Genomic DNA, 27116 nt, shown 5'->3' with positions numbered 1-27116 from the left:
TTTTTCTGCACGAGTAGTCAGGTCAAGGTCCGAGGCGATAGCCGAGGACCTTGACCTGACTACAAGTGCAGAAAAAACTATACGGCAGTTTGTTTCCGGCCTGTTTATTGTTACCTTTGTTTTGTATCTGACTTGTACGACGTTTCAAGAAAGAAGCAGTACATTTTGCATTTAGAAGAGGTAGCAAAATTAGACAGATTAGAAACTTAAATGACCATATACATGTTAATGTAAGTTACAGTTTAAACAAACTTTTTTTTTCACTTTCCTTCAGCCGAGAGTTTTTTTTTCTCAAGAAATTCAAAAATCTAATAATTTTATAAAAAAAGAACCATATCAAGTAAAAGATGAATGTCGTACACATTTGAGACTTTTTTAAATGCAACTTCGCAAGTAAGTAATGTAGGAAAAAGATTTAAGAGGTAAGCAAGCTAACATTTGATTTTTATTTGGGGAAAAACGGAAAGGGGGGGGGGGGGGGGGTTAAACATTTAAGATAACAGGCTTGATCCTTTTTTGTTGAAAAAATGCAGGATGTGCCATTCCATTCCCCATTCCCCCTTAAAAAAATAATAAAAATCGTCCGTTTGCTCCCAAATATATGAATTCAATATATATGATTTCAATAACAGTATAAATGTATAAAAAGAACGAAGTTCTTATTTCATTAGTGAATGAAATGTTATGAAAAAATAGATTTTGGCTTGTTATTAGATATATATAGGCATATATTTTGGTTTTTTTTTTAAATTTTCATGCTTGTAGGTCTCTAATAGTATTGATCAGGATTAAACACGTGTCACAATTATGATCCAATCGCAGCTTACCGTCCAAAATTGGTGACATAAGTTGAAAGATTGTCTTCAAGATTTGCTGCCTATTTGGACGTGTATTACACGGACACTTATTATTTATGGGATCAATCGTGCATTGGTGAGTTGATAGGGATTTTATCTTTTGATTAGATTTGATTTTTTTATATATATTTACTGTCTTTTATATTGAAATATAAACGTCGGTACCAGCATTTCTTTACTTTCAGTATTGTCCAGAATACTATTCATGTCCATATACTGAAAAAATACATTTACGGACCGACCATTTAGCTTCAAAAGGGGTATGTTTTTTTTTTTTCTGAGTAAGAAAATTATTTACCTTTTCAACGCTATCACCAAATATTTTTTTCGAAATTAGCACTTTAATATACTGTACTCGGAAAATCAGGAATCAGAACATCATTTTGTCATCTGCTTGACCACACTATATTTTTGCTCATAAAATTGGGGATCAGAATATTTTTTTTGTGGAAAAAACCATAACCCCCCCTTTTGAAGTTAAATGGTCAATTCCGTAGTGTACTGATATGAATAGTAATATACTGGAATTGTTTGAAAAAAATACAGTTATTTGATGCCAACGTAAATATTTCAATAAAAAAGATAGGAAATATGTCGGTGAAACAAAAAATTCAAATCTAATCGAAATTTTAAAGTGCCCATGAACTCACTGATCCTGCACGAGTGATTCTATTCATAAAAAGTGTCTGTGTAACAACTAAAAAGTGTCCGTGTATCATCTATAAAGTGTCCGTGTAACACCCGTTAATGTACTGTTTTTCTATAGCTCTGCTGGGGGCAAAGTCGTACAACAGAAGAAAGCTACTTAAAAGAGTATAATTTTAATGCTTTCTAAGTTGAATAAATAAGAACACAAGCGACAATAAAGCAAGACTTAATATATGAGAGTATAGCTAAGTCATTATAACGAGGTAGCTAAGTCGTTATGAAGAGTTAGCTTAGTCGTTATGAAGAGTTAGCTAGTAAGTCGTTATAACGAATTAGTTAAGTCGTTATAACGAGTTAAAATTGTAATAAAAAAATACAATTCCCCATGACACGTACCGGCTTCCGTAAATCGAAATGATGAGGTATGTGCAGGTAATGAACTAGGCACGTAGTTTCATTGTCATGTCAACTCTTGGTTGTGATGATCCCATATAAGAATAAGAATATGTGGTACGATTGCATATTATACAACTGTCTACCATATACCAAAAGGCTAATGTTTTGATTTATTACCATACATACCTTACTGAAAGAGTACCTATGGGTAGCATTAGGTTTTCTCAGATGAATATTCTACGTATGCTTATTCAATTCATCAGTATGAAATGTGTGTGCAAATCCCAAATGTGTTTTTTTTTAGTCATCGATGTTTGTTTATAAAATTTAATCTTTTTTTTGTCATTCTTGTTATTGAAACATTAATGTGATAATTGTGAAAGACAAATTTCCAAGGTTTTAGCAGTCATTTGAGAACCATTGCTGCAATTGTAGATATTTTATGGCCATCTATAACCGTCACAGCTACAAGGATAAGAAACTGTGACAGATTTGATATTTAATTCCATTCCTGGAATGACAAACACTGAAATGGACAGTCATGTTTGTATTTTTTGTTGTCATTAGTGATTTGTTGTTCATACGGTACAAAATGTTATCAACAATAATTTGATTATCTTGTACTGCTGCATTTCAGTGCTCATAGTTCATTAGTGTCCCTCTATAACTTAACAAATAAATGAATATATAAATGTCGTATGTCCGAAGCGCCCTCCTGGATTAACCTTCACCAGCAACTCTCAAACCCAACATTTAAAAGGCAAGAACGTTTTTAAGTAACCGAATGCTTGAGAAGATATGTGACCAAAGGGACCAACTGATCGTGCGGGGGCTTCACAGTCAGTCAATGTAGTTAAAAACCACCCTAGTAGAGGAACATAGAAGAATATCAAAATTTTCGAAGGTCGGCTTTGCCAGAGGGAGTTAGAACCTAGGTTTTGTAATGGTTACTGTGTTGATAAAGAAGAATAAAAGAGAAGTATGTAACAAATCATGTCAATACTAAATCACTGACTTCTGATCGGGGACTGCATGTAACATTCCTTTTCCAGCGGTATCGACCCAGTGCTAGTAAATAAAATTACACTATATAAATGGCATGCGTCTGAAGCGGTTTTCTGGATTAACCTGCTTTAGGAACTTTCACACCAAACCATTTGAAAACCAATGATGTATAAGTAACCAAATACGCGGGGAACTATCTTAACAAAATGGACATGAAGTAATTGTCAACTTCATATAATGTCAACTTTGTCTAATGGTTTCATACGAAAACATTTTCTGTAGACAAAGTGATTGATTGATTGATTTATTGATTGATGTTTAACACCGTTGTTGCCTATTCAGTCTTTTTGATGGAATGAACCGGAGTGCCCGTAGAAAAACCACCGATAAAAGATCCATATCAATACACGAAGACGTAGGCTATGGATCAACAAGACTGCAACCCAATGAGAAAAAATAACCAGAATACATCTAGAGCATAATAAACCAAATGTCTCCAAAAAGAACAGATGTCCACATATTACATTTTGTCAACTGAACTTAATCAACTCGATTCTATAATAATCTTAGGTTTGCAATTAAATCTTAATTTCCCAAAAGAAAAGAATTTAGATATGACATACGACAAGAAGGACGAAATTCCTTACCTCGGAAAATTGTAAGGAGTTAAATTGGTTGTTTTTAATTTTTTTGTTATATTTTTATCTCAACCATTTTGTTTATTGTCCATTAGTAGATCAAATAAAGTACACGACAGAGCACAACATAAGAAAAACCTTAAACAATCTCATTCTTGTACTGTTTAATCGCCTCAATGGTCACGTGGTAGCGTGTTCGCCCCGAGTACAGAAGGTCGTGGGTTTGAAACCCGCTCGGGTCAAACCAAAGACTTTAAGTTTGCAGTTGCTGCTTATCTGCTAACCTTGAGCCATCATGGAGTAAGAGCAAAGAATGGTCGGATCAGAGTCAGCACAATGTGTCGTTCGAGTAAGGTTACATGTCTTCCAGCGAACTGTTACATTTGCATCTTGTACCTTGTGAACTAGAACGTTAAAAATGTAGGTCAGCATGTCGGTCTTATACAAAGCAGGGTAAGGGGAGGGTGGGCGCCTTAAAACATGTTTAACCCATCGGTATTAATAGACTTTCAATATATTACATTATGATTTGAGATTGTTTAATCACTTGGGATGGGCATTTTGTATTTGGCATTGCAAACGAGAATTAGAGTTCGACACCACCTGAATGGTCTAGCATGTAGTATAGTGCTCGTCGCAAGTGCGGAAGGTTGTGATTTCGGTTTCAAGAAAATTACAAAAAAAATATATATAACAAATATACCAAACTCCATCGGAACGAGTGAAAAGCGGTCGTCATATTCCAGACATAAAAATTGGCAAACATGTTGCTTCTCCCCAAACCTGCAACAGTAAGACGTAAGAATAAGGACTGGTCAGCCAATATTCAGACATGTTTGTTCGTGTTGGATGACATTGATTCACGCTGACTACTATCTTATGAAGACAATTTAAAAAAAATATACAAGGTTCATATTGCTATCACATTAACATAAGCCCGTATTCGTCACCCAGATAGAACATATTAAATGTTTTTTTTAATATTTATATTGACCTCAAGATTTGCTTAGTTTATTTGTCGTAAGTAATACCTAGTTATAGTAAGTAAATGTAAAGACATTCTTAAGTAATATATTTACTTCAAATAGGTTGGAAAATTTCTAAGTAATTTTCTTTTAGAGTGCATTGCTGAATATTCACGAAAGAGCAACTAAACGACAAATAAAACCAACCCCATCTTGTGGTCATTATAATTATTATTGTGCTTATCCTGAAGGCTTTGGTATATCACAATACCAATTGCACAAATTGTTTACCAAACTGCAGTTTGAATTCATCTCCACAAACTGATCAACCTATTTTAGCTAATCATGCTAATTGCTTCAGTGAAAGTTTGTTAGTTTGTAGTGCGTGCAGTGAAATAAAAATAATACTTACCATCCGACTTCAGTTATTTAATGTATGTGTAATGAAAATGAAAAAGGTCTGACTTTAACATGGAAACTTCTATCCTAATGACATTTTATAAATAATTAGTTCTTACGACTGTTTGTCTAGTCAATAATGTATTGCTTTGTTTTCACAGAGGAAATTATTGTGTAATTGTAATTTGGATAATTTTTACTTTAACAATTACTGATCTGCTGGCATTAAAGGGAAATAATTTTTATTCAGTCATTGTAAAAAAAATTAATCAAAGATACCAGGCTGATGATTTTGTACGCCAAATACAGGTTTTGTCTACAGAAGACATTGAAATAGCTATTAAGTACAAAGTTGAAGAGCATTGAGAAAACAAAATTCCGAAAGGTTTTGCCAAATACTGCATATAAGTAAACCAATCCTCAGGGATAGAACTTAGTATTTTGAACAATTCTAATTTTTGCCAAAAAAAATAATTCATAATTTTGACCATATGCATGGTAATAAATTCATGTCAACACAGAATTGCTGACTACAGGGCTAACGATACTCTCTTAATTTAAAGAGGAATCAGTATGTTTAAAACAAATTTGAATGTGTCCCATAATATATTTTCAACAGTTTTCTTTTCACAAATTTATCATCTTAGAAATAGATTTGAGTGTTCTTTCAAGAACAGAAGATAATAGTTTAATAATGATAGAAATAATGTTGAGAACAAATTACTCATACAATGTCAATATGAAAGAAGTTGATAGTTGACAGAACACAATTTTGCTGATTATAATGTAAATTATTTCCCTTTATTATTAGCAGATTAGTAATTGCTTTGAAAAAATATCCAAATCACAATTATGCAATAACTTCCTGTTAGAAAACAAAGCTATGAATTAATTAACAAAAAAAAAACAATGCTTTGAACTAATGATTTATGAAATTTATTTAGGATAGAAGTTTTCATGTCAAAGTTAGACCTTTATAAATCAGTGCCTCATACTATACCAAGTCATTATTTTGATTGAATTTAATGATATAGACAGTTATTACCTGATGTTTTAAAAAAACTGGTAAGTATAATATTTTTCACTGCACACAACCTATCACTGAAGCAATTACTTGAAATATTTCACCAGTTGAGCAGTTTGTGGAGATAAATGCAAACTGCAATTTGGTAAACTATTTGAGCAATTGGTATAGTAATAGCTCAAAGCCTACTGAATAAGCACAGTAAAAAAGATTTGATATGTTCTATCTGGTTGATGAATAATGACGGGTTTTAACAGATAAACAGTTTTGGTGTTTCAATCCTGCCGCAGTTTAATTCAAATGTTACGTTTATGTACGTACAAACAACTTCTCTGTTTATAATCTAAAGCTAGTGAACTATAATGTGAACATAAACGCAGTTCATTTCCAAGAATGATCGCACGGCTATCGTAAGTCTGTTTTATATCTTCACTTCTTCTAATGTGCAAAGACTATCTTTAAAATGTCCTGTACCAAGTCAGGATTATGGCAGTTGTTTTCAGACAGTCCGTTTCTATGTATGTTGGCGTTTGCTGTTGTTGTAGTTTAGTGTTTCTGTTGTCCCGTGGTTTTCCTCTTATTGTTGATGTGTTTCCCTCGGTTTAAGTTTGTTATCAGGATTTGTTTTTGCTTAATCTAATTCTGACTATAGGGTACAGCAGTCAAAATTATGTTATAATCTTAATCAATATAAAAATAAACAACTATGTGCACACAGAAAACTAATTGTCAGATAGATACTCTATAGACAAAGAACATAAGCAAAACTGAAAGACATTAATTCAAAAATTGACAATAGCACAAGTACACCAAAAAAATAAAAAAATAAAAAATAAAATAAATTGCACGAGTGAATAACCCCGATTCAACTTTAATGGTGTATTTTGTTGTTTATTAGATATCGTCATTTCCTATTGTTATGCAACTGCACCACCGGCAGTGCCTACTGTTGCTCCAGCTGAAATGGACTTTATACCTGCAACTACAATGACACCAACCACAATTGCACCAATAGTACCACCTACTGCAGCAACTACTATTGTAGAACTTGTACCATCATCATCGGCTGAAAAATATGGAAAATGTTATTGCAATAATAGTATTTCCAAATATGTTATGACATCATAACTAGCTGTCACCGTTAACAATATTGATCACTCATTAAATTATTGATTATATTCATTAAAATGCAAAGAAATACAACTGATAATATGAAAAAAATTATTTCGTACCTGATTTCATGAAAAGCCTAGGTCTAGTTATTATATCGATGGACATCCCCTTACCTTTTGTGAAATCATATTTCATAATCAGATATGCATGCTGAATGTGTCATGCTATTTGTAATACTTTTGGTTAGATATGTACCCGCGTATCTTTGTATGACAGTTTCTCTCTATATAACCATCTTGAAGTGATCTGTGTCTGTATTTCCTGGTCTTATACCGGGTCTCTTATAGACACCAGAACAGTCAAATGTCAACTGGATGGTTTGGTCTAGACCTTATGTCTCAGTCTGGTGGTTCGTTTATCCTTGTTTACAAATCAAGATATGTGTACTTACTTCTCTCGGTCTGACCGGTAATCATAATAAAATGAAACGACTTCTAACGAGAAATGCGGGTCTTGGTTTGACAACATGTCCTCGTAAAACCAACAGGACAACCGAAGGTAAGGTACATACGAAGTTGCACGCTATATTGTTCAAGGTAAATATTTGTTCGTTACAACACATACATGTTGTTTTGTAGTTTATTAATGAATAGCAACCAGGACAGAATATTGCCAATGTTAAGGTTGGGTCTGTACTTGTCTTTGCGGGGCATTAATTCTTTATGTAACAATCTTGACATTTGAAACCGATAGTATAATATGTACTTACTTGAAATGGTCTGACAGTTTGTCCCTGAATAATCATCAGGACACTGACAACTATAGGAATAGACGTTATTAGTACAAGTCCCGTTGTTCTGACATGGTGTTGATATACATTGGTCTATATCTAAAACATGAAATATCGATTAGATTAACTAAGGAAACTGAATAGTCAAGCACTTACAACATATGGAATGTGGCGACAAACCAAGTCGTTTTTGTCTCTTTATTACATTAAGAAAGTAAAATAGCAAAAATACCGAACTCCAAGGAAAATTCAAAACAGAAAACCTTTAGCAAGTGGCAAAATCGAAAGCTCAAACACACCAAACGAATGTAAAATAAATGTCATATTTCTGACTTGATACAGGCATTTTCTTGTGTAGAAAATTGTGGATTAAACCTGGTTTTATAGCAAGCTATATGTCTTATTCCAAACACTAGAAAATCGCTGGTCGTAACAAATTACTGACCTGCAGTTCTGTACATATTTTGATGCAGGATAAATACAACAAATAAGTTAAACACATATTTTGTTTTGAAATATATCTAAACATGAGCATATTTCCCCCTAAGCTATTACATGTATTTGATGGTGTAACCCGTTTTTTCTTAACTTAAAATATTTAAATCATGACTGTTTTTTGTGTTCACAGTGTCTTATGTTAACTCTGGTTTCGTATTAGAAAATATTGTTTGAATACAATGATCTTTACGATTCCAGGATTTTGAATACAAATAATGCAATCTAATTTGCTATGTGAATTTCAAGTTTTTTTTTCACAATACACGATAGTGAAAAAAATGATAGTACAATTCTTTAAGGCACATGTGCTTTGTTTAAAACTGTATGTTACCATTGTGTTATCTTTTTGTCTTTGCTTTGAGGCATTATCTACGATCATTGACATTATATATATACAAATGTGCTTTCGTGAGGGAGTGTTTTAATGTATATCCTTGGTTAGTTTTATTTAACTTACTAGGAAGAGGATCTGTGGACGTTCCGTAAAACGTGATCGACCAAGTACCGACAGTTACTGAAATATATCAATTTTAAAACACTTTGATGAAATCGTTCATGTTTGATTGTACCCATTGACTGTGATAGGAGTATACATGTCCCTTGTCGGCAGACCACACTTACGCCATCTCTGTTCCGCATTAGTCAATGATAAAGGAAGTTTAAAAAAAAAAAAAACAAACACCTCAAGAATAATTTCAATATTGTACTACTTAAATACAACTAGTACTTATAACATTATTTAAAGATACTTCAAACTCGACAAAGCACTATTTTATATAAAAAAGCTATAGTGTTAGCAACATAACTCTCCCAAAAAAGGCAATGATCTATATTGGTACAGAAGGACGAGTAGATCCTTCTCCACATGTGGCACCCTTCATGTTGCTATTGTTATATATATTACCCGTTTCTAAAGGTACCCACTCTAGTAAAAAATATTGTTTTCGTTAATTTTCAATTATAACATAAAACATTTTAAAACGTTGCTTGATTTTCAATACATTTCGTTTTTCTACTCTATGAACGCTACTGAAACCTCAAAGACAATGAACAGGAGAAAATACAAGTGGGTTATGTTGTCTAAATTCCTTCCTAATTAGTACGTACTATCAGAAATTAACCCAAATAGTCTATGTTCTTACTGAAACTGATATGCGATTATTAAAACTGTACATCTCTTTCAATTTCTATGTACGTTTCGGCAATAAAGCTAATCGAGTGGTTTCAGATATTCCTATTGACATCGATTGCGCCATTTAAATTCATACGTGTGTATGGACTAATGTTACCAATTTAGGTTTAAAGACCTAATTACTTATTATCTTGATGCAAAAAGACGTTGGTAGTGACTATGGAACATAACATTTGGTTTAATATGTGTGTAATTTAAATGTTTACTTTCAAGTCTTTCTATGTGCACATTTGTGCATTTATATAACGTTTCTTTAAATGTCAGTGTTTATCGTAGAATATGCTGTTGAAAAACAATTCATCTTTCACACACAACATGTTTTGTTTTATTCCAAATCAAACATTGAGTTATTCTTGCTAAACAATACAATATTCTTCGATTAACAGTGATCAGTTCATTGTAGGATATAGCTAAGTTTGAAACTAATCTCGTGAAGAACAACTAATAATAAAAAGAATAATGCTTAGCGATAGAACAAAATCACCAGTTGAATATTTAATCAAAGACAATCAGAAAAAATAAAGTGAACTCACCAACTGAGAGGCCCCCGTACGATTTAGATTTTAAGGTCCATTGTCCAATTGGAGTTTCTCTCCAAAAATGAACTGACATAAATGTCCATGATAATGAACCAGCTGAGGAAAAAGCAATAGCGTCATCATATCTATAATGCATTAAATGGCTCTCTGTTCCTGAAGGTGACACCAGGTAAAATTCCGTCACACCTCGGTATCGAGTGTATGAGAAAGATATGTCAATTGTCACATGTTCTAAATAATCTATTGAAGAACAATCGGAAGTTGAGATCGATCTTATGTCTGTTGTGTAGGATGAACCAGACGTTGATCTGCAAAAAAGTTTAAAAGACATTTTATGTTTCTTTAATGCTAATTCTTTGTTCAAAGCGAACAATTTTAATATATTAAACAAACTGACAAAGCTAGGTGTACAGCGAGCAAAATTGACTATCGACTCCTGAATAATCAATATTATTGTCAGTCATTCGAATAGGGCAAAAAAAAAGAAGAAGAAGAAACATGTAAATCAGAACGTAAACAAAGTTGGAGGAACATCCACATACTTTGGTTTGTAGTGAATAGTTGTCTCATTAGTAATCATCAACACAACTTTTATAGTATGTGTATAGTACATATTTGCAAAATATATTAAATATTTACGAAATATTGATACTGGGGATCGCAAGGGAAGCGAGGGCAAAATAGGTAATGTAAAAAGTGATTAAAGGCATTAATGGTAGGGATTCAGCAACAGTTTCATAACATACTTATTAGGAGTTGATTTTCGGGGCACTGGACAAAGATAAGTATTGCCGTATACAGGTCCGACAAATTAAAAAGGTAAATGCAAAATATTCGGATGACAAAATGAAATATATAACATAAATGTATATTTAGATAAGAGGAAGTTTAACAAAAAATGGTTAAATTAATACATCAACATCTCACTTTGATATATTCCTCCTTTCAATGAAGTCCAGTATGTCGATACAAAACTTGAACAAAAAAATAGTAATTACTCACAACCACTTTTAAAAAAAGTATATAACAAAAATACCAAACTTCAAGGTAACCCCAAAAAGGGGAAGTCCAAAAACCGACCACATCAAACGTTACCAACAATAGGAACGAACCAAAAACACCCACCACACCCCAGATCCGACACAGTCATTTTCCAGAGAAAGCGATGATTATAACAATTAAAGAAAATCGATCAGTCTATTTATATTATCAGACTTTTCATATTATTTTAAGTTTCTACTGGGTTCTTTAGAAGACATAAGGGAAGGGAACATAACACAGAAAATAATAATTCATAAACCAAAACACATAACATACTATAGCTAGAAATTGCTATGACATTTTCCCGATCTTTGAGATCAGTCTGAAAAAAAAAGATGCATCAGATACCAAGAGGACATGCATAATTAGTCGATATCAACTGACAAGACCATAGCCTAAAACGAAAATAAAAGATAATGAAAAGACAAACAAGTTTAACAAACACAAAATAAAAAAAAAACTACTGCATGAGCCTAGCAATTCTAAGGGCGCTCCCAGGTGCTACGGAATGGTACACATATTCTGATAGTCTGGTCATGTTGCTCATGGTAAGCACACTTTTTGTGTTAAGTCTCATTCGTTTATATCACAATCGAGGAACAGTACTGTGGTTACTACAGTAAGAAAATATCCGTCGGCATCTGTGACACAGATATTCCATAACGGTAAACAAGCACGTGACTGCGTCCGTTAATTCTTGAAAGGATGACTTCGACTTAAGCACTTGGTAACCCTTGGTTCAATAGCTTCCTTGTTAGAAGAAATATTCTATCAATGAAATCATGACATAAAACAATAGGTCTGGAATAGTTTGTTCTTATGTTGTACTGTTACACCATTGTCCAAGGTTAGGGGAGGGTTTGTCGCCAACAAACTAGTGTAACCCTGCCACATTCTGCATGTGCCTGTCCCATGTCAAGAGCTTGTATTTCAGTGGTTGCCGTTTGTTGCTGTATATCATATTTTTTTTCCGTTCATTGATTTGTACATAAATCAGGCCGTTAGTCATCTCGTTTGAATTGTTTTACATTTGTCATTTCTGGGCCATCTATAGCTGACTATGCGGTATTAGATTTGCTCATTGTTGAAGTCCGTACCTTTACCTATACTTGTAAACTTCTATGTCATTTGGTCTCCGTTGGAGAGTTGTCTCATTGGCAATCATACCACATCTTCTTATTTTTATATCAACAGTGAGATATTAACCCCATTTACATCATCTGCTAGGAGGTTGCTACATAGAAATAAAAAGTTCACATTGCCGTATTTTAGTAAGGATTTGTATGTATTTAGTCACTTTTGCGTGAGATTGAAACTAATATTTTGGGGGGTTCAGAAACGGCAGTTATTGCATGGGCTAAAATACATGTTTAGTGTTTAACAGTCAGCATTTGATTGGTTAATTTGAAACTTAAACATATGAATAGACTATGCGTCACATTGTATGAACAGTAGACGTCAAGCACCACACTTTGAAAATTACCAACGCAAGTTCGAATCAGTTCGGAGATTTAGAGAGACCGATTTACCCTTTAAGAATTTCCCCTACTTAAAATTTTTGAAAGATAATTCAATTATACGAAAACGTCTAAAAAGAATATATAATTAAACTAATTAACCCAAATTAATATGTTTTTAACATATTCCGTTATAAAACAGTACATGCTTTAAAATGACGTTAACATCATTTCAAATCATCGACAACAGTGATTCGTTCTGTCTGAAGAGCCAAACATGGTAGAAAACGCTAACGGATAACAAATGAACATTACGCTACTGGAATGTGTTTTTCTGGATATACATTTACTTTGAACCATCACCACTGTTCCAATGATGTTTTACTTCTTTATGTAAATTCATAGATCATTTTATTTTAAAGTTACGGATAATTATAAATGGTTTTTGGTGTCATTTCTAATCTTCTGAATCAATGTTTTATACCGTTGATCAAGAAGTATATCATGTTAATATGGTTTTACACTAGTCATTTTAAGGGCCCTTTATAGCTTGCTGTTCGGTGTGAGCCAAGGCTCCGTGTTGAAGGCTGTACTTTGACCTATAATGGTTTACTTTTACAAATTGTGACTTGGATGGAGAGTTGTCTCATTGGCACTCATACCACATCTTCTTATATCTATAAGCTATCAAAAGCTCATTCTAGGTTTAGGACGACATTAAGAAACTTTTGACACAAACTGAAAGATTATCAAGACCAAAGACTTGGGATTGTGTAGGACCAAATGCTTTTGTCAAAAATAAAATTAGTTTGAATTTATCTGTCTTTTCTTCAAATATAAATGCATGGATATTTGTCTCAGATGTCAGTTCAACTAATTCGATGGATGTTTTTGTAATTTGCAAGTTCTGTGCGCACAGCTGATATTTTTAAGGTATGAATAAGTTTAAACATTTATTCATGTAGTAAGATTTACCCGGTTCCTGTGAACGTTGATGTTGTGCATGTTTGTTGTGTCGGAACTTTCGTCCAACTGGCAGCCTGAGTTACCATTGCTTCAGCGTCCATCAAACCAAACCCAAGAACTTGACTATCTGTATCAGAACAAAAACTACTGATTACAATCCAGAGATAATTGTCGTTTTTACATACATAATTTCTAGCATTGAATAAGATATCAGGAACATAATTCTATTCCGGGAGTGGTTTGTTTTACACAGATAAATAATTTAACAGTATTATTTGGCTTACAGTAGAAAAAATGCTAACTTCTTTCAGATCTCTCTCGTGCAAACTCTGATTCCTTACCTGGCTTTTGCTTTTTGTCTTTTTTTGGTATTCAGCTTTTCATTTCATTTAACATGTTTAAAAAGGTTTCGATTTTCAACGTCTTGGCCTCACGAGCACATTTATTGTCGAAAATAAATCTATCATAGAAATGCACATCTAGTGCATGAAATTAGTACCGTCAATATTATTAGTAAACGTTGACGTTTGTCAAATAGGACAAAATATAAGCAGTTTACCTTACACTTTTATATTTTTATTGAAATATTGTGCTCATTCAATTATTGAAACAAATACGGAAAGAAAGAAAAAAGAATAGAAAAAAGAACGTATGAAAAAAAAAAATCCCGAATGCGTCGGACCTTTAAAGTTGAAACTTACCAAAAGCTCCGTAAAAAACCCCCAACTAGGCGGTACAGTTTACATATAACAAGCAATTTTATTTAACATAACTGTCAAAATAAACCAGTTTAAATTTTACCGGTGATTAGTTGTTATAAAAGAAAATTACTTATCTTATAATTGTTTTTAAGAAGTTAACAATTTAATGTTTAAACATAACAGTCAAACTGTGTAATTAAAACTGTAGGAGTATATGTGTCCTGGTTACCTATCAACTACTGCTATCCTTGATTTAATTTAACAGCCACAATATTTCGTTTATATCATGTGAGTTCATGAATTCTTGATTCTTAGCATATGCTTATTATCAAATGAGTCAACTTGAAGACAAACGGTGTCATTCAACGTTGCAAGTAAATGATTCCTGATTTTCTTAACAGATATAAACCAGAATAAACTTGATAGTCTAACTATGTCATTTATTCAATACGAATAAACGGTTTTTGGTTATTTAGCAGATATCAATCATATTTGATTATACTTTACAACCAAATTGTTTCATTCAAACTACGCAAGTACATGAGTCCTAGTTTTTCAGCAGATATTAACCTTTATATGATTTAACTTGACTGTTAAGCTTTGTCGTTCAAGCTACGCAAGTACATGAGTCCTAGTTTTCTAGCAGATGTTTTGTATTTTCTGTTCTATTAAACTGTAATGCAACATGTGTTAATTAGTTAAGAAAGTAAAAAACATACATTCTTTTCCCCCTCCATTTGTTTTCCAACTAGAATACGAATCTGTAAATCCATTTCTAGTTGACGTCAGAACAAGCATATGCTGAATATCTCTCCACGTGAGCGCAGAACTAAAACAGAAAGAAAAATGATGATTTCTACATTGTATTTGTGTCAAAAAGATGTTATTTAAAGAATAAAATTACTGGTTGAGTTAAAAGTTTTTTTTTAAATGAGATAATCCTAAATTTCAAAACAAATTTTGAAGTTTCAAATGATTCTTAATAGTGTTCGGTTGCATTTCACCAGTCTAATTGATAAAAAGGGACTCACTTTGCTTGGAGGGCTAACGCAATGATACCAGAAGCGATAGGTGTTGAAAACGATGTACCCTGTAGACCATCACTTGTACATCCGGAGGAAGTTGTCGTTGAAGTCTTTGAAATAATAAGAATATATTTAAAGACTTTATGATTTAGTTGTCATGCTTAATACGCCAGTATAGAAATGTTTGACTCAGCATATTTCTTTGAATAACAATGGTTTGGTTTACAACAAAAAATAATTACATTGTGGAATTCAGATAAATGTATATATCCATATACTACAAGGACTGTTACTTTAAGAATCATAACTGGTCGGGAATTTAAATACTGTTACGCAGTAAAAATTTAAAACTTGCTTAAAAAAAACAAACAATTACTTCGAAACGTCAAAATGTGCTATATTTATAGGATTTTATCAATAGCAACACAAAAGTATCATCTATCAAAAATAAACTGTTAGCCTTTTAGTAAACACAGTTCCCCGTAACTTATTGGTGTCGGTATTTCTTCAAAGATTTGTTCGCATTGTTACGTGGTATCTACTCTTTTCTGTTTAAACACATCGCAAATAAGAACCCTGCTTGTTTTAGTTGAAATGTACGAAATATTGGTTAATAATACCCTCATAAACAGCCCATGGCGATGTTTTCAGTACTTCGTAAGATTCATTTTCAGTATTGTATGAAAATTACTGAATTTTTTTTCGTAGAGGTGATATTATATTTGTGGTAAATTTGTTCTAGTTTTCGACAATGATTTTGTAATCTTCAAAAATGGACAAAAATTCAGCATAAAGAATATCTATACCAATACGTCATAAACTCTTACTAAATATCGATTGTTGCTACTTCCACCGTAAGTCGCTACTAATGCAGCTGCGCAGACTTCAGAGTACCATGCATTTTGTCCTTCTTCTACACTTGTTACACCAATGGTGTAGATGCTATTTACATATCCGTCTCCATTACAGTTATCGCTTGTTTCGCCATTACCTGCTGCCCATGTATAAATAACGCCTTTGCCACCTCTGCCCTGTTGATAAGAGTTACAAACGTAGAATAACATAACTAAAAAACTGAAGTGTATGAAGACATAGAGGACTTGGTTTATATCAAAGCATATAAAGTACTTTGAGTTAATTTTCAGTAGTTTTTAAAACTAGTTAATACGGTAATATTTGCAAACGTTTTTCGTGTTTACAAAAAAAAAAACTTTGATATTGGTCATCTGTGTTTTTTCCTTATTAGCTCCTAATATAGTCTAATGAATAGCGGAGATATCTGAATAATTGAACATGTTTAAGTGTTGTTTAAACTAACATGTCACTTTAACAGATTCAAACCGCAATGCATTGCTTTGTTAGTAAAAAGTTAAATAACACACGCCAAAGAAAATTCAAAAAACGGAAAGTCCCTTTTGAAATGAATCAAAAGCTCAAACACAATATTTCTGTCTGGTAGAGGCCATTTCCCTATGTAGAAAATGGTGGATTAAACCTTGTTTTTATAGCTAGCTGAAACTGTCACTTGTATGACAGTCGTTTCCCCTGGGTCACTATTATTTTTCGACAGTCCTTTCGCAAAACGATATTTGTTTTCGCCTTATTCAACTTTTTTTTAAACAACTTATAATATTGTGACAAACAACTTAAAATTAAATTTGCAGCGTAATGTTCTCGTGTTTAATTCAGATCGTTCATAACATGTAAAAGAGAAGCGAAAGATACCAAGGGATATTCAAACTCATAAGTCGAAAATAAACTGACAACTCTATGACTATAACAGAAAAAGACAAACAGACAAACAATAGTACACAAAACACAACATAGAAAACTAAAGACTGAACAACACGAACCCCACCAAAAACTGGGGGTGATCTCAGGTGCTCCGGAAGGGTAAGCAGATCTTGCTCCACATTTAATCTTAGGTCCGAGTGTACATTTAAGCCACATCTCTATTTCATAATCAACATTTAAATAAATGAACGCTCAGTTGGAATTAATCTTTTTATTTACATTTAAGGATACTGCAAAATTATTTCACAGACAATAACACTTTGCTAAAAATATCAGCAGTTCGGGATTTGTCTTCAATCAGTTGATTGGATATTTTCGGTCTAGATTAATAAATTCAAAAGCTTTACGTAACATTGTAGGTTGTTGTTTAGAAAGTAGAAGAAAAATAGATTCGTTATTGACAGTTTAAGTTAATATGTAAACTATGTTTAAGATAGAAACGCTAAAACAATTGTGATCCACGTCATTAATTCAAAACACATATATGTTGCTAAAGTTGTAATAAGACTCATTTAAGTGACATGTTAAGCCGTTGTGATCAAATCTTTTATTGATAAGTTTATTGCTGATAGCTTTTTTTTTAAATCAGCTGCAGCTAAATTTGTCTGTTAAATTCGAAACGTGTGACAAGTTTAAGGTAAAAAAATCGTGGTGTTGATTGATAAGGAAAAAGTCAGAGAAGCTGAAAAAAGCAAAATGGCCGACGTCGAACTGTTACAATCTTTGGCAATAGATTTTCACAAATAATGACTTATTTCCCAACAAATGCGATAATTGTTACTGTCAGCAAAAACTGTTTATTATGCATACATTAGTAATTCCGTCTTGAAGGGCGCTTTCACTGAGTGTGTCAGGTCTAGAAAATCCATAGCCATCTGTAGGACCCCAGCTGTTTGAATAAATATCTACACCACCGTTTAGATGATGGTTGAGTGCCTGTGCTTCTTGTGAGTCTGTCAATCCGTAAGTACCAAGAATTCGAACACCTTCAATGGAAAGTAAAGTCGTACTTACGGCGGAAATGAAACTTTCTTGTTACAACTCAAATTTCTCTCTCGCTCTTGGTGAGAGATGAGAAGACAATGCTTGATGTAAACAATAATATGCATTAGTATATACAAGCCAAAATTAGGTGTCATTTTGACATCAAATCTGGCAGATAATATTATCAAATTTATTTATTAATGACAAAAACATATGTGGCAAAGGATTGATGAATATTACTGATTTTTTGGAATTTAAATGGTCAGGTAAAGACTATTGCCGTACCAACAAAAAGGATAAAATCAAACCTATCTTTTGAAATGTAAAAAAAATCTGTCATATAATTGTTCTAAAATGATTTAGAACAGTTCTACCCTAAACTGTCGTAGGGTAAAACTGTCAGAACAACGCGGCCAAAAAGATATAAGATATTCTTGTGAGTTTATGCCGACAAATCATTATTTTTGTGAACGATTGTGCTGTACTCTTCTTAAGCCAAAATATATTTGAAATTAGCCTACTTTTTGAGTAAATTATGTAAATCGGAAGTATGCCTTCACCTCAATGACGTCACGTTCCAACTGCATCATAAAGACATTTTTAAATAAATTGTTAAGTAGGTTGCTAACAAAAGCTTATCTTATGTTTGATCAGTACACAGGCCAAATGAGCCCAAAATGTAGTATTCTTACCAGTAGCTTTGTTTTTTTCAAACATATCAATAGACGTGATAGGGTCAGTGATATGTCTCGTGCGTTTTATGGCTATCCATAAAACCAGGTTCAGCCCACCATTTTTTCTTAAAATGTCCTGTACCAAGTCAGGAATATGGCAGTTGTTATCAGATAGTCCGTTTCTATGTATGTTGACGTGTGCTTTTGTGGTAATTCAGTGTTTCTATTGTTCCGTTGTTTTCCTCTTATAGTTGATGTGTTTCTCTCACTTTTAGTTTGTTACCCGGATTTGTTTTCGCTTAATCGAATAATGACTATTGAACAGCGGTATACTTATGTTGCCTTTATTTAACGATACTCCTCTGGTCAAAAACAAAGGTGTAGGTGTATGAGGATTCGGGGTTTCATGAATACTCACAAAACTATTTCAAAAAACGAAACCAGGTGCGCGGACATGGTAGACGTCGTTTTTGATCCACGAATCATTCGCCTTACGAATTCAGTAAAAATGACGAGATAAGGAATTAGACACAGTCAGTAATATACATATCATCTGGCATTTTGATATTATACTAGTAGTCTAGTAATTATATGAGTGTCATTTAACAATTCATAATTACCTATTATAGTAGATTCATATGCTATCCCAACGGTACATTCGTTGTTATCCTTTTCTGCAGCTATAAAACCTGCCACTTTTGTACCATGACTACAATTATTTAGAGCGTATTAACAACATGGTAAGTAATGGATTCACTTTTTGAAAAAAGATAAACACGATTAATATCCACGGCGTTTGGTATTCGAAAACTAACACGAGTCAAAGCGTATAAGTGAAATTATTATCTTCTTTTACATTAAACATCAACGAACTTAAAATATACATACAATCATCTTTAAACGTCTCAGTGACGTATTCATGACATAAGATAAGCAAAAAAAAACAAAAAAAACTGCCTATTTTGTCATTGGTGCGTTTCTTTCTCGTCATACAGAATACCGTTTAAAGTGTATTGACGTATTCATGACATAAGATAAGCAACAAAAAAAACCTGCCTATTTTGTCATTGTTGCGTCTCTTTCTCGTCATACAGAATACCGTTTAAATTGTATTGAGATGTACTGATTGCTCTGTTAACTAATTACACATTCATATAAGTAAAACAGCAGAGAAGACACAGAGCTTCGTGTAAGATTATATACTAAGTAATTCGAAATATCAGAACATTATAAGAAATATCACACTTTTAATATTAGCAGTATTGTCAAGTGACTCAGTAAACGTTGTCCTCTCCATTTCTGGGCTTCATACAAACACGGTGATATTTTGTTTACATAACCCTTATTTTATAATATGCACATTTTATGTTTGTTATCAACTTCATAGGTTTAATAGCTTCTATTTCCCTACCTGCTTCCAACATCTGGTGTCGGATCATCATCCGTACTTTGGTAGTCGTAATCGTTAACTGTGTCCTGAAAGTAAAACACAAATGAGACGACCGTGTATAAACGTGAAAACATATTTGTATAAACACACAAACCTTGATCTTTATTGATGATTTGTTCTGCATTTCCTTTTTTTATAGTCTTGTGGTAGGAACCTCCATAGAGTGCAGGAGGTCGACATTTCAGTCTTTGCCCTACGTCAAACCAAGGACTTTGTATGTATTTTCTACCTTTTTTTGCTACGCATGTGGCATGTATTAGAAACAAAACAAATGTAACAAAAAAAGGCTGGTAACAACAGTTGCCATATAGTTTTTCTGCACGAGTAGTCAAGTTATTGCCCGAAGCGATAGCGGATTCTTTATGCTTAGACTAATCATTATCTTTTTTTTTACTGACAATAGAATAATTCTATATACCACATTTGAGTTTAAATCAGTATGATCGGTCTGTAAACCGTCGTCAAGGATAGCAATTTTTATTCCATTTCCGGTAAATCCAGCATTCCAAGCTTCGTTGACTTTCATAGAAGGCGATACCGCATCATTCTGTAAAATATTGAATAAAATTAAAACAAAATGAATTATGCAGTGAATATAGATATAATTAAGAATAAGATAATAATAGTAATCGTCCTTTTATGTGTTCAAGACATATGATTAGTAGAGAGATAATATTCGTATATGTTGCCTCAAAGGCATGACACATAAAAGAAGATACCAACGGGGTAATCGAAATTAATAAGTTTAATAAATACAGACAACACAATAGCAAAAAAATGAAAAATGACGAAAAGACACACAGCAATAACAATACATTACTGTTACACGCATACTTAATGTTTTTGTCGAATATGAACAAGAAACAAGTTTCTACATGTCTATATAAGATACAATAAATAAGATAATGTCGGCGATCGTTTTAATAATTTGTCCAGATGAAGTGATAATAAAAGGTTTCAGAAAAAAACTTCATTGCGATGTTTGAATGGTAAACTTTGATGGATTGAAGATTTATCAGGTGGATTATGAATATAAAAAGGACAAACAAACCGTTAAAATCTGGTTAGGAGTAGGGGCATTAAGGCCCGGTTTTGGCCCAAGAAAATAAAGTTTGAGAACTATTTCAAATTTTCTCATAATGTTTGGAAACAAAAACAAGAAATATAAATGATTTAGATATCATTTTTTATGATATGACGTTCCAATTACATCATAATGTGCACTTTTTTCATGAAAACAAAGAAAACTGCTTACTTTATGTAGTTTTCCGTCAATATTTCCTTTGTGGAAACAATGTGCGTAGGGAAGACACAACAACATAATTGAAGAGAAGCTTTATTATAACCATTGACATATTCTAACCAAATATAAAGTTGTTTCTTGGGTGCGCACATACTTTTCCAAACTAATATATACTTAAAAGTTGACGTAAAAGGAAAGGAAAGTCAAGAAATTTTACAAAATATACACTTTTTGTCATAGTTTGTTGCCATAGTAACTCGTTAAATATGAAATTTGTTTTTATTTTCTGAACACCTTGTATCTTAGTGTAATTTGGACAAAGTAAAGAACATCTATAATAACTTATCAATTTGCACTAATATTTGAACCAAATAAGGGTCGTATTGCCCCTACTCCTTTATCTTAATTATATTTCATTCAACTAAAACATCAAAACCGTCTCTTGAAAAATGATTGCTGGAATTTGTTATCTTCTGATAATTGTAAATCTAGTTCGTCAGTAAACTATTAAATTTTCATAAAAAAAAAATGTAAAAGTCATAACGGGGTAAACTCTACTATTATCCATCTTACCAAGTGCCACAGATTAGACCATTCTGTGTCTGCTGTCTTCGGCACTCTAATGAATCTTTTTTCTTGTTTAACAAAATCTACCTAAAATAGTGAATAATACTGCACTTTACATAAACCAGATCAAACATTAAGTAATTTGTAATTTAAGTACAAATATACGTAATGTCTGACAAAAGTAAACAAACAAAAAGTTTAAAGGTCATAATTAACACATGTATGTATACGATCCCAATCAGTGAAATTGATACCGTGTCTATTGCAAAATGACGTACGTCTGCGTTGACACAATCATAGGATTTAATATTATATACTTTGATACATTGTACTTTTCATATTGAAAACACCATAGTAGTCATTGAAATAAAATAAATATAGATGTCAAAGTCTGATTTGAATGTGCTACAACTTAAACTCCAAACAACGAAATTTAAATACTTATGTTTTAGAGGGATTGAAAAAAAAAAATAACAAAAGTTTTCTGTAAAATTTTGTTTTTATTATTAATCTATTGTATTATGTGTAGATTTATAACTACTTTGAAACATATACATTGTAAATGTACTGATTTTATTTCCAAATGGTGCATGAATATTAAAGATTTATAAAATAATTGCGCTTTATGAGGGTGTGGATGGGTATTAAATAATAGAGATAAACGGAATGAATGGGACAAATATCAAAAATAGAGAAACACTTGCCTTACAATTAAAGAATACAGAAATCTAGACCACCAATCAGAAGCCTATAGAACAGTTTTTAATTTGCATCAATCATTAAATAAATGTACCTCCAAATCCAGTTTTAAGTTCTTAATGTCGGAGTCTTCTGTCTGCTTGCTGATCTTACGTGTGCGCTGTGTTTCATTTATTTCAAATACAAAGTACTCGTGTCTTCCTATCTGGAACTGTAAGAAATAAATATGTACCGTTGAAAATATTCATTAAAACGCATTGTAATGAGAGCCCTTTTCAATTACAACCACCTAGCTATACAACCAGGTTTACCAACAATTTTTTATTCGAAAATGCATGAACCAAGTCCGGAATATGACAGTTGATTTTCACTAGTTCGTTGGTTGATAACGTTGATTTTGTCAGTTTTTACAGACTTCCATTTTTGAATTTATCTTGGATTTCGGTATTTTTTTTATTTATATCCTCTCGAGCTGCTCTGTCCGTTTGTTATATTTTCCGTATTCCGTCAAAAGGTCTCATCGAAACAGCAGTACTCATTCGCGTATCTAAAAGAGCAAAGACATTAAATACTGTTGTTCCGTTGTTTTCCTCTTATAGTTGATGTGTTTGCCTCGGTTTTAGTTTGTAACCCGGATTTGTTTTCGCTTAATCGATTTATGACTATTGAACAGCGGTATACTACTGTTGCCTTTATTTACATCCTTGGCCAAATTTTTTTTTATGTTTGAGCCAAAAAGAGCTTCTCAAGAAATTAATTGACATATGAATGTGAAAGTTTTGAGAACTTCTTTACTGTAAAATTGCACCATATATAAGTTGGTATTCAGTAGATACCTACATATACATAAATTCATGTTATTTATACAAAAATGACAACATTTGCCATGTCATGACGTCACTATCATCTCTACAGCTATGATCAGTTCTTACTATGTTTTTGGATATTCTGTCTTGATTAAGATAAAATAAAAAAAAATGAAAAAAAAAAATGAAATCAAGTATCGGAAGATAATAACTAAACTTTTTTTTTTTTTATATCAAATCAATAAATTAATAGAGCTTTACAAAAAATATCCAGAGAAACAACTTTCAGGATATGTTCTAAGGTAGAGCTGTAAAAATAAATGCAAGGAAAAATTGTTAAAAAAAATAATTTTAGGGTGAAAATTTTAGTATCTTATCTATGTTAGAATTGTTCAAACCTATTCTGTTTCGGTCTCAAATATCCAAAACTGTTCTGTCTGGGTTTGAAAATTGCAAAACACTTCTTGGTAATATATGTTATATTTTGCTCTAGGTAACGACTGTCCAAATCGGTTCTATGGTAGAACTGTTCAAAAATTACCAGGAGAACAGCATTCTGATATACTTTGAGAGTGGTTAGATCTTATTCATACTGAATTTTTTGCAAAAAAAAAAAAAAAAAAAAAACAACTAAAAATACTGATTTAGATTTTTTTTAAGTTTATGTTATCTTTCCCTTTGAGGACAGTAGCGAATCAATATTGGTGAAATTTTTTTACATCATGTCTAGCTATTTCATATTTTCGTTTAATAGGAAATTGAGTTCTCTTTTAATGAGAACCTTTAAAGTAGGTGTTTCGGGAATTCTTATATCATTTATCACTTTTTTAAAAATTATAAAAACTGACCACATAAGAGCCTTACTGACTTTTCCCCCATTATTGATTGCATTATTTTGAAATCTTTGTCGGAAAGATGACTGTCATTTACCATGTTAACGTGATGATTTGCTACCAGGAATACGTTCAATTTATAAGTACCTGTATCCCTGTATCCATGTGAATTAGTGAATAACTGCGTTAATCTCTTCCCCAATTACGTTTCCATTAAAAATTTGTTTGGGTTTCCCATCATTAGTATAAGGACGTCTCAATCATAAGCATTAGTAAAGGACGATGAGACCAAACACATAAAAACATGGTGTATCGAAAGGGCTAGAAACGGTTTTATACAACATACAAAAGTATATTTAAAAATTGTCAAGAGTGTTAGTAAAAATTGCTGTATTAAACTGTCGTTTTTCCTCTTTTGTACTGAACCATTTTTCTGCCTTTTACTTTTCAGAGGAAAAGTTTCAAACTTGTTCTTATTCCAATGTCTGAACCAAAGATATGATATCATTGCTATCCCCTACCTATTGAATGTTATTAGTTATTTAACGAATATTATGGTTTTAGGATCCGTCTTCTGATGTTATGATGGAAATTTATTAATTCCGAATTAATCTAACCATGACATGTTTGCGCCTTTATGCAAATTAATTTTATCTTTGATTAATCTGATACATATTTTTGTAATGATCACAGATAACGTACCCTTAGTTCTAACGACTCATACGTAAATTTCCCTCTAATCATTAATTAATCTCTAAACCTGCACCCTTTCCTTTCTTTTATTATAACACCGAAATAATGATGATGTTTATCACTGCATGGTGACCAAAACAATTGAAGCTGAAAATGAACACATACATAAAAGAAAATAACACTTTTTTAATTTCGTTCATCCGAAGCGCTTTTCTACCATCATAAATAACCCTCAAACTCAAACAACTGAAACCTAAGGATGGAGAAGATAAACATTAAGGTAAAACAAAAAAACTGAGGAAACCACATCCGAAAGGAGAGAGACTCGGGTTACACTTTTTGTAATACGTTCCGGTTATGTTTGTATTCCAAACTCCGCTTCATCAATTCATTATTTTTAAAGTGTATAAACTTGTAATACATGTATACTGTAGAGCTGTTTATTTTATTATTTGATATGTTTGCTTTTTAAGCAAATAGCTGATAGAAATAAAGTATGAAAGTATAACAAAAATACCGAACTCTAAGGTAAATTCAAAACGGGTCAAATACACGGAACGAATGGAAAACTTTAAATCAATATAAACAAGATTATTAATGTGGTTTTACTACCTTTCACTTTTTTATAAAGAAAACTGCATATTATTAATCAAGGACAAGAAGGGATGTATACAGTATATTTGATACGACGTTAGATTTTGTCAGTTTGTATGGACTTCGCTTTTTTAAATTGACCCTGGAGTTTGGTATTTTTGTTATGCTTTTTTTTCCAAGGAATACGCGTTGATTTGTTATATATAAATATTTTTCATCATTACAATTTTTATATTTTTACATTTGATAGTTGGGCAGGCTTATCTCAGTTGTTGATCTAAGTCCTACGAGCTTGAACGTATAGTAGATGTACTTCGTTTTCTTGATTCAAACATCTACTTGTAACGATTTTACATATTAATACAATAAAATATGAATTAGAAAGTAAAACTGTTCTCAAAACAGTTCATCCGTGCTTATAAAACGACGTACCCTCCTTTGAAATATATATCCAGCGTGTCTCTTTGTAAATCTATCAATAAACCCTTCGGAGTTGGTTGTGTTTATTATAACTCGACCTGTAAACTCTCCATCAAACACTAGTGTACTGTAATACATTTTTAAACAACACAACATGAGAGTTAACAAATATACGTTCATTATATATCCAGTGCTGGTTATGTTTGGTGATTTAAATTACCGTTATTCAAATTTATGATATATGTTTTATGAATGACTGCATTTATTAATACCTGTTAACTAAATGGAAATACCCTGACGGTAAATTTTAAAGACATTGTTCCAAAGTCATTATGTCATGCATAACGATATGAATGAAATGATATGTTGAGTATACGTCAATGAGATAGAAACTTAAATAAAGCAAACACACAAAAAAAGAACGAAAAGGTTATAAAAAAATAGGAGAAAAGCAAAAATAAAGAAACAAAATATAAAAAAACATTGTTCAGTGATAGTGAAAATCGGACATGAACAATTAACGTTACCTTGATTATGTTTTTGCTTCAAATGATCGAAAATTTTCGAATTACGCTGCGGAAATTTACCCACAAGAATGTAGGCAAAATAAATACAATACAGACAGCAATGAGTTTTGTTTTCTAGATTTGGATATTTCAGTTTCACACGGGAGACTATTAAAAAATGAAGAAAAAAAAAAACGATTTTTCGTTCCCGATTGTTAATTTTTACCTTTTGGGCGGTGATGTTCCTCTTGGAAGTTTATCTCACAGCTTGTTTGATTTCAATGAACGTAATCCATGTATAAATGATAAATTTTGAAGTAAGGGATTTCGTTACCAAACATTATTTATACCTTTACTTACCCTTCCGATGCAAATGAGATCACCGCCGGTTTATGGTGGATTTCGTGTATTGCTTAGTCTTTTGTTTTCTATGTATTGTTTTATAAACTGTTGTCCCTTGTTTGATCCTCTTTTTTTCTATGGTGTGCCAGTTTATTTTCGACTTATGAGTTTGAATATTCGTTCAATGTCTTTCGCCTCTCTTTTACTAAATGGTAAATGGTACAAAGATTTAGTTATGAAGTGTGGCTATACTTGTA

The 27116-nt window shown here is 32.3% G+C and overlaps 1 protein-coding gene across 1 annotated transcript; it reads right to left on the bottom strand.

Annotated features, from left to right (window-relative positions):
- Window positions 1–6586: 6586 nt before the first annotated feature.
- On the bottom strand, window positions 6587–26274 carry LOC127739104 (proprotein convertase subtilisin/kexin type 6-like). The gene is made up of 15 exons (XM_052250695.1): window positions 26024–26274; window positions 22760–22876; window positions 21973–22053; window positions 20575–20703; window positions 20118–20182; window positions 19327–19415; window positions 17859–18034; window positions 16082–16285; window positions 15261–15364; window positions 14949–15058; window positions 13538–13655; window positions 10059–10372; window positions 8791–8847; window positions 7815–7934; window positions 6587–6998 (listed from the first exon to the last, which is right to left on the bottom strand). The coding sequence occupies exons 1-15, from the start codon at window positions 26189–26191 to the stop codon at window positions 6850–6852; spliced, it is 2001 nt and encodes a 666-aa protein (XP_052106655.1). The 5' UTR covers window positions 26192–26274; the 3' UTR covers window positions 6587–6849.
- Between the last annotated feature and the right edge of the window lie 842 nt (window positions 26275–27116).

Source organism: Mytilus californianus, unplaced genomic scaffold, assembly GCF_021869535.1.
Source record: "Mytilus californianus isolate M0D057914Y unplaced genomic scaffold, xbMytCali1.0.p SCAF_4, whole genome shotgun sequence".
In the NCBI taxonomy this organism is placed as follows: Eukaryota; Metazoa; Mollusca; class Bivalvia; order Mytilida; family Mytilidae; genus Mytilus; species Mytilus californianus.
The sequence above is the reverse complement of the archived record's forward strand: the minus strand, read 5'-3'. Positions and strand labels throughout refer to the sequence as shown.

Excerpts from the sequence above, each read along its gene's own strand:
- LOC127739104 (XM_052250695.1), bottom strand. The coding sequence starts at position 26,191 with ATGAACGTATATTTGTTAACTCTCATGTTGTGTTGTTTAAAAATGTAT. Across the intron at positions 15,365-16,081 it reads GTAGCAACAATCGATATTTA|ACTTCAACGACAACTTCCTC; the intron begins GTAAGAGTTTAT and ends ATTATTTCAAAG. Across the intron at positions 13,656-14,948 it reads AAATGGAGGGGGAAAAGAAT|ATAGTCAAGTTCTTGGGTTT; the intron begins GTATGTTTTTTA and ends GTTCTGATACAG.